General features: G+C 51.6%; 2 protein-coding genes across 2 annotated transcripts; one reads left to right on the top strand and one right to left on the bottom strand.

Annotated features, from left to right (window-relative positions):
- The first annotated feature begins 5 nt into the window (after positions 1-5).
- On the top strand, positions 6-813 carry CSUI_010274 (uncharacterized protein). The gene has a single exon (XM_068070379.1). It carries the CDS (start codon positions 75-77, stop codon positions 318-320), a length of 246 nt encoding a protein of 81 aa, XP_067917648.1. The 5' UTR covers positions 6-74; the 3' UTR covers positions 321-813.
- Positions 814-1558: 745 nt separating this feature from the next.
- On the bottom strand, positions 1559-7065 carry CSUI_010273 (dead deah box helicase). Its single transcript, XM_068070378.1, has 7 exons — positions 5774-7065; positions 5143-5269; positions 4870-4950; positions 4190-4344; positions 3485-3662; positions 2900-3019; positions 1559-2351 (listed from the first exon to the last, which is right to left on the bottom strand). The coding sequence occupies exons 1-7, from the start codon at positions 6148-6150 to the stop codon at positions 1590-1592; spliced, it is 1800 nt and encodes a 599-aa protein (XP_067917647.1). The 5' UTR covers positions 6151-7065; the 3' UTR covers positions 1559-1589.
- Between the last annotated feature and the right edge of the window lie 1914 nt (positions 7066-8979).

Here is an 8979-nt window from a genome sequence, read left to right as displayed (position 1 = left end):
GGGGGGGGGATTATAATGTCTTAGTCGAAACTTAGGAGGCCAGGAGGAAGTAACGCCTTATCTCAACAGACAGTATGGCCACGAGTGAGTATAGTCGATGGAATGCGGAAATGAAGCAACTGAGACAGGCTGTGGAGTCGGCAATGTGGAAGAGAACGCAAGACCATCGGAACGGGGAGGGTAGAATTTCTTCGTGTTCTCATTCTATAACTCCTTTTGAATCGAAGACTTCGGGACTTCGCCACTTGCCGATAGTAATGCGAATCGGCGGTACTATTTGTTTTCCTCGATCTGTCGGTGGTTTCCTTGAAGAATCATAGTACTAGTAGTAACACTTCGCGGCCTGAGAACTGCATAGCTCTTCGGTGTTGGGGCGTCAAGGGATCATCATGCAATAACGCACGAATGACTTCCAGCTCTTGACTACAGGGACACTCTGTCAACGACAACTGACATGGAGAGGGACAGCTCATTTTCCGGCCCAGATGCTTCTACGTCTGGACAACTCGAGGGTATGCATGGCCTGGATTGTCCGCTGAGCTAAATACACCCCTATCTTCTTGAAGGACGGGCCGTTCCATCGCGGTATCTTCTTGGGGTTTCAACGGTGAGATCAACGTTGTGCGAAGCGTTTTAGTCCACCTCACGAGCGGCCCTAGTATTGAGCTGCTACTTCCGCGTTTCCGCTTCAGTCCGACAGGGGGGCAGGAACCGATTGACGTGGTTCACATGGCGAGGGAGCTGCGGATACGGAACTTGAATGTATATAAGCAGCTGCATACTTGCCAGCCAGATGAGCGTATAAGACCGGTGTTTTTTATGATTGTCTATGGAAGTTTGCAGCATCAAAGGCAGCGCGGTTGTCTCTTTGCGTTAAGTTGTCGCGGACAACTGTCAATCAAATCAAGTCTTCGTCTTTTTTCTTACCAGGAGCTGTTCCACTCCTGCATTCTGGTAGGATCGCCGCAAGCCGGGGCCCGCACACACGCATATCCTGGACCGATTGATGGTCTTTGTTGCGCTAGCCGTCTGCAGCTAAGACTATCCATCATCACGACCCTCCCTACTATCGACTTAGGATACACCAAACAAGTGCAGGAACTTCATCGGACCCTCGCCGCCTGTACCCCTCCCCCTACCTTCCATATACTCACGTGGGGTGTCGCATTTTGCACCAGTATAGCCCACTGTCCTCCAGGCGTGAGTGTTGCCTGCTGTTCCTTACTGAAGACTCACTTGCCATCAGTCCCCAACCCCCCATCCCCCCCTAAGACTATGTATGGCACGACCAGTGATAGGGTGACAGCAGTTCTAATTCTCCAAGCATGTTGCCGCGGCATGTCTTTCACAAGCCTTCGCGGACGTGAGAATAAAAAGGAATTAAGCTCACAAGTTAGTCCTGACTGACAACTGTTCAGTTCTGTCTGAAGCAACAACATGCAAAGGAAGTGCTGACTTGCTTGACAACGCTCCCGAGAGGAGCTGCACTCAACGGATGACGGTATCATGATGGAAACGACAGAAGATAGCCCTGGGGTTGGCTCTCTTTCTACATAACACACGCTGAAGTTGATCATCCGCTTGCTGCCTCATATTCGGAGTTTCCGAATCATTTGCTCAATCTCTTCTGGATCTTCATCCATAGACTCGATGTCACAACGGTAGAAATCACGAATCTGTTGAAGCAGGCCTTCTTCGTGACTAGTCACAAGATTGATGGCAATACCCTTCAAGCCAAACCTTCCTGTACGGCCAATACGGTGTATGTACGTCTCCATGTTGACTCTCGGGCCATTAGAATCGGAGAGGCCAGAGCGCTCCTTTGCTCCCTCCCAGCCTGCAAATGCATCCACTGCGTTTGGCATCCCACTAGTCGGCTTATCCATAGGTGAGGTAGTAACACGACCTTGATATACCAGGGGTAGGTCAAAGTTCACGACTAACGTGACTTGAGGAACGTCAATTCCACGTGCTAAAACATCCGTGCAGATCAGTACCTTCGTCTCTCCTTTCCGAAATTCATCCATGATTCGGTCTCTCATCTCGATGCCCATCTTCTCGGGGCCTTGGGCTTGTGTCCCACATATCAGTGAGACCGCGTAACCTTCCTCTTGCATCTTCAAAGCCAGCGAGAAGGCACTCCGTCGACTGTTGACGAAGATGACAGATTGGCCAAGACACATGGAGGAATAGAGAGATGAAAGTACAGTGAATTTTTGCATGAATGTTGTGTCCAGTCGGTAGGGCAGCGCAGATTCTTTCGAAGGCTGCGTGGGTAGAGACGCCGCCCGCTTGTCGCACACAATGTAGTACTGTTTGATACATGACAAAGTGAGCTCTTCCTTCTTGACCTACAAGACACAGAATACGCACCGAAAAAGGAAAGACAATGGATGGGAACACGGATAAACTTGGCAAGCACGAGGTCGACACGCTTCCGCCTGTCGGCAAATTAAGCATGCATGAAAAGGCACAACAAACAGGGCGAGCTCCAATCAGACCAAGCTGCATATGAGATAGTCCTACTGCCTGATGGATATAAGAGGATGCCTCAACACAACGCAGTGAAAGCTAAGCAGGGCATACGAACATCCCAAGAGAAGCAAAGAAAATATAAAACGAAAGACTGCGAGCATATGGTTGCTGTCGCATGCTCAAGAGGTCCGAATCTAGTATACTTGATACGCACTCACCTGCTTACTCGTCACTTTGGTAACAGACAACACCCTTTGCTCAGCCGTGCCCATCATCTTGTCGAAAAAGAAAAGCCTTCACAAGTAGTTCAACCGAATAAGTATGAAGACATGAACGTACACTTCGAGATAACTAGGTACGCGTGTGTTCTCTTACGATCCTTAGTGTTGTAGAATAAGAGAGGACAGTCGCGAGGGCATCATACCGTGATTTTATTGGCTGTTGGCATCAGCTTCTCGGCGAAGCCTCGGACTTCTTCAGAAAACGTCGCAGAGAAAAGAAGAATTTGCAGGCGCTGCGGGAAGAATCGCCGAATTTGCTGCACCTGCAAGCAGAAAAAAAAATACCTCGCCACCACAACAAAAGAAGTCCAAACGTAGCTCACCTCCACACCAGAAGATCCGACATGGTTAAACCGAGGGGCACTGATGGACTGAGGTAATGGAATATTCGACGGTTTCTACTCCGGTGCTGTCATTGAGTTCGCCTCCACTACAAAGCAAAGCTCTGAACTCTGCATACAGTGAAAGGAGAAAGATCGGACACGGCTAGCCAACACGCCTAGGTTCTGATGTGGGCGCATGGCAGGACCCACGAGGGGATACCTTCTTTTTGGTCCGATGAGTGCTCAAACTTATATTGTGTCAGTATGTATATATGTTGAAATATACTGATAGAACGGACTAGCGTTGCTGGGTGTGGCTTCTGCTTTTTTACGAAGAAAGATAGTCTCACTGTGTCAGGAGGGAGAGAAACAGACATGAGAAAACGGTCTGGGCTTGGTACGAACCTGAGGAGCCATGTTGTTTGAGAAGTTGATGAGCTCGTCGGCCTCATCCAGGACGAAGAGGCGTACTGCATCGGGTGAGAACTTCCGCTTCTTCAATAACTCCATGCACTTCCCTGGAGTGCCAACCACAATGGGCGACTGTACTGTCGCGCTTGTTAACGTGGTGTACACCGGACACCTGCAACGTATTTACACGAAGAGACACGTTTGAGCAATCGTTTTACCAGACGCTCGACGGGAGGGAAAAGGCTACCCATCTGTAAAAACAACAAGCATATCTGGCTGACTCTTGTACTTCTATCCATCTTCGACATCAAAAATGGTTCTCCGAGCGTACTAGTGACAGCGAGAGCCGTCCTGCTCGATGTCTCCCGTGGAACAACCAACAACGACAACAAAACAAGCAGCTGGCTCTGCAGGCCCACCGCACCGATTAGATTCGAACCCCAAGAAAACGTGAGCGCGACTCCTCACACACAATACGTACAGTACTCGCTGACTCAACATGGAATTCAGCACGCACCGAACGGACGTAACGTGACGACACACTCTGTCTGTTAGTCAGGAACTACCAGCGCTTCAGCGCGCCGCCTTTCGAGAGAAGAAAACAAAGACAGCGTCATTACCCAACCACTTCAAAACCCTAGAGTTCTACAATATACACACAAATCCACTTTGATGAGAGGACTACTCTTCTTCACATACTTGGCAGTCTCATCTGCGGGTTCCAAAGGCGTCGGCAGCCCATCCGCCTTCTGTGGAATGGCGATGAAGATAGAAGTGGCTGTGAACCGCGCTAGAGCCTCCACGACCCGTACGGTTTGTTGTGCGAGCTCCCGAGTGGGACAGAGGCAGAGTGCCTGCAATAGGCACAGTGCGTGAACAGGAAGCCTCGGAACTCGGACATTCCACACGACAGGGGAGAAGAGGATACGTAGGCCTTTATCTGAAATGTACATTCAATCACTGATACGACCCTGGACAACAAGAACAAAAGTGCGGATGGAAACATACCAAACCGAGGACGAGAGAGGGGGGGTGGGACCTCGATGCTGGTCACAACCTCCGTGTCCCCCCCCACTCCCTACCTACAGAAAGCTGATCTTGAACTTGTCTCTTCCAACACAAACTGAAACGCATCGATCCCGCGTACGTCACCGAAGCAATCGCACACAAAGTAAACAGACCAAAAACCCCCGGAGAGCAAGGGTGAACAAAAATAGAGGCCTATGCAGGAAGTAGTACTGGTAGCTAGTCATTACTGGAGGAGGAGTCGCGAAATCAGTCGCCTCTTGAACACCTCAAACCCTCTGTCACACAACAGCTGAGTCAGACAAGAGTTAAGCGAACAGCCATCCGAGGAAAAGCCATTCAGCAGGAATCACCTGTGGAGCCTTCAGAGAATTATCCACCTTCGTGAGCATTGCAAGGGCAAACGTCGCCGTCTTGCCACTTCCGTTTTGTGCCTGAAAGGAAAAGTGGACACGCTCACCTATCAATGCAGAATACTAGCAAGTCTATCTGACGGACAACTCCTCTTGCAAGGTGAAGGCCGGCGATTTCGGGTCTCATGCGGCCGCTTCTCTATCCGCATGAAAACACTAAAACTTCAGGACACGCCGTCGGTCACAAATACACACGACCGTAGGGGCAAGTACCTGTGCAATTAAGTTATCTTCTCGAGAAAGAATGAGGGGGAGCGCTGCGGCCTGGATTTTAGATGGCTTGCTGAAGCCTTGGTTCTCCACGCCTAACAAAAGCTCTTTCTTCAAATTCAAGTCTGTCCTGAGTAGCGGCAAACAGAGAGTCACTTCTTGCGGGACTCAATCGAAGCCTGACAGACAGCATTCCTTGTAACAGTTTACAGCTGGCGCAACTGTCAAGAGGTTCAGATCTGCATGCAAGCATTCCGAGACGGGGACGTAAAACGTGGAAGGTGTTGCACACGGCCTCACACGAAGGCGGTCGGCCGCGAAAGTGAGAAAGTTCTCTATAGGTTACAATGAGTGTATTCCTCTGTGCAATCGCTGACAAGTCGGTCCACCATGCTTCCTCTTACAAGAGCAAACCAGCACGCCCCGAGATGCTGAATGACTAGATCCATAGATAACGTAGAAAACAGTTTAAGACGCCATAAACAGACGTGTCGACGTGACAGGTACACCTGCATGATGAGACCTTGGTGCACTGAAGAACGCTGACCTCGACTCCGTACCGCTTGTGTGGAATGAAAACGGAGTGACGAGGGGAGTACCGAGGCTGGAATTGTGGAAGCTTCCTCCGACTCACCAGGATGAGGCAGAGACCGGCGCGGTGGAAGAGCCGTCCGCACGATCAACAACGACAGCGGACTGGTCATCGACCTCCCGCAAGTGTTTGTGTTTGAAAGCCTCGAACTGTGCCGTCTTGGCGGCAGGATCTGTTGGAGCGGCTTCTGTAGAGCCATCACCTTGTGCACGGGGAGCAGCCTCAGAGGATCCGGAAGCCTGAGAAGTCTGGTCTTGTCCTGTAGAAAACTCCCCACTCCCTGCAAGGCCCAGACGACCCATCTGCTGACGCATGAACTCACGTAAATGCGAAAGGTCCACTTCATCGTCCAGAGCCGCGGCAGCCGCTGCGATATCCGCCGCCATCGCTGCAGCTGTGCTCTCGAACTTTTGAGCCATCTTTACGGTAAGAAAGGAAAGATACCAGAGAGTGACACTCGTCCCAAGAAGGGAAACCGACAGAGAGCGCCGAGGTACTACAGCCTACGCAGACGAGGAGACTTATCGAGAAGAGAAAAAGCCCCGTTCCTAGAAGGACGGACAGGGACGGCTGGAGGCAGCGCCTCGCAGAAAAAGCAATCCTGAGATGGGAGCGGCCGACACTCCGAGACAAGAAGACCAGGGCAACAAGGCATTCAGCGGCCGGGGAAAAAGATGGTGTCAGGGGGTATAGAACCTTTAACCACACGCGCGGCGGAAGCAACAGCAACTGAGGGGGACGCTCCGTAGTAGACGCTATGCCACAAGAGCGGTCCTCAAGACCTGGCTCGGAAAACTGCAAAGCAACACTGAAGAGTAATTCTTGGAAAGGTAGTCCGGAGTTCCGAGACGACAATCGCCGAGTCCGACTGTCCGGTTATGACTTAAACGTTAAATCCCACGACAAGACGCCCACCGAGAGACACACAAAAAGCGCACCGGAAAAACGGAAATCTGCACACAGGGAGATACATCACTAGATGAGTAGTGTGGTCATGCGACAGACTACGATCTCAATACTTATGAAGGACGCGAACCAGCGGCGGCGCTGCTCAGTCAGCAGAAAGGCTGACCGCCCCAAGCAGTAAACAGAGCCTTCTTTCCTCCGGGGGAGTGACAGGCGAGATTCCAATCCGCAGGCACAAAAGCTGTCTCTTAAACACCGATTCCGGTTCACGGACACCCCGGAGTGAAAAGTGGGGTGACTGCATGCGGTTGCGCCGCCAGCTCTGCTGCAGGCTTGAGAGCACAGTGAAGAAGCGGCGTTCTACTCTCAGTCTCCTCAAGCAAGAGTACCCAGACGGTGACACTGAAAACCCTAACGGGTGAAGAAAAGTGCGAAGAGCAGGACTCTGGAAGGTTGAATCGGCCTTGCCGGCCTCGTTAGCTCCGCGTTGCCTCCTACATCGCTTGCTCACATGCCCTGCGACTTGCCGCGCGACGTACCGCAGCTCGGAGGCTCGTGATGTGTCTCGTGTGTCAGCTGTGGCACAGTATCCGAACGCGACTTGCCCGGAGTCTTTTCACGCGAGGTGGTGCAGAAACAATATACAAACGCGGCGTCGTCTTCTCGCCTTTTCTGAATCAGCCGTTTGCTTTGACCGGCCGCGGACTCCTTAGATATTGAGTACAGCGGTGTATGTCTGTCTCGTTATGGGTCGGAACTTCGCAGGTCCCTGGATCAAGCTATATTATGGAGCCGTGCCTAGTTCCCGATAGAACGCAGGAAGGGTTTGAAAGCTCAGCCTTACCACACAAAGATTTTCCCGTGGTCCCTAAGGCCTGTGTCTTTTTTTTACCATAACATCACGTAGCTAGGAAGACGACAGGGCGGTCACTGTCTTCGTGATACGCAGTCTTACGACGTTAGTGGGCTAAGTCCGCAACCCGGAAGTTGTCCACAGTCACAAGCTTAAACCCTAGTACGCTTGTCACGCGACCCCTGAGCTTCGGTCGTTGCAATTTCCTCTACTTGTCTTCGGACCGGCAACGACCAACTCCCTCGACGCTGCTTTACAGCGCACACTCCGTCCTGCATGAGTTTCACAGGCAGACGTGTTCGGAGCGTCGTAAATCTTGCAGACGCCTCAGATAGAATAGCAGCACCGGGCGACTCCCTTAAAGAGTCCACTGGCTCTGAATCGGATGGCCAAGTATACGTCCCTCCCAGATATTTCCACTAAGAGTCGACTGGCTCTGAATCGGATGGCCAAGTATACGTCCCTCCCAGATATTTCCACTAAGAGTCCACTGGCTCTGAATCGGATGGCCAAGTATACGTCCCTCCCAGATATTTCCACTTAAAGAAACGAAGTGCTATTTTGTTAACCTTGGTAGTTACAAGGGTCGACCGCCGTCCCCCTCGGAGCATGGAAGGGTGGACGAATTAGACAGGAGGCCGTCAGCTTCTGTCTGGCTTCATGAAGCGCGGTCCCCTCTTGAATAGCAAATCACTGGGAAGGAAGGATCTTCCCCGGCCCAAGGGCCCTTTCCTCTGGTGTTGGGTGTGCTCCTCTGATCAGTGCGCATCTGGCAGTTCCTGTTCGGCAACGGGGGTCTCCAGCCAGAGCCTTCAGCTGCACCACCCAGGACGCAGCTGCAACAGCCTCCCAGCTGAAATACAAGCCGTAGAGCAGTTCAACGTGTGCGCCTTGCCACTTAGATGCTGCGTGGAGTTGCAAGTAGACTTCGATAATCGGACTTCGTCGCCTACGTTCTTTGATAACCAGGTACACCTCAGCATTTCCCAGTGTGATGAAGGGGTCTTTCCACTTATTCACGCTCTCGAGGACGACACCCGGTGGACACTCATAGCTGAACAGTCGAGGTCTCGCGTCAGTCTCGTGTACTGAACATGGAATTCCCGAAGCACCTTGTTGAGAAGAGCTGGACAGGCTACCGCGGCTATCAGGCTGACAGGTGATCTGGTTAAGGAAATGTGGTCGCAGCGCGTGTTCCTACGCCGGCTGTAAGTCGACGTACTGGGACACATAGCTCAATCTACCGTCATCCATAACTACAAGTGGGGGATCCGGGTGAAGGTACTAGTCTGATAAGCATTTATGAAAAGAACTATTGTAGCTGACCCGAACAAAGGACAGTCACGGTCGCGTTTGCTCCTTGTTGTGATTTAGGTGGGCCTGTATCTGGGTCAATGTCATTTTCTTCCGGGAATGGCTCCGACTGGTTGAGTCAAGATGATGGGGAATGCTTCTCCACGCGCGACATCGATCTGGCGTCACGGACCTC

This window comes from Cystoisospora suis (assembly GCF_002600585.1).
Source record: "Cystoisospora suis strain Wien I chromosome Unknown contig_7033, whole genome shotgun sequence".
Taxonomy (NCBI): Eukaryota; Apicomplexa; class Conoidasida; order Eucoccidiorida; family Sarcocystidae; genus Cystoisospora; species Cystoisospora suis.
The sequence above is the reverse complement of the archived record's forward strand: the minus strand, read 5'-3'. Positions and strand labels throughout refer to the sequence as shown.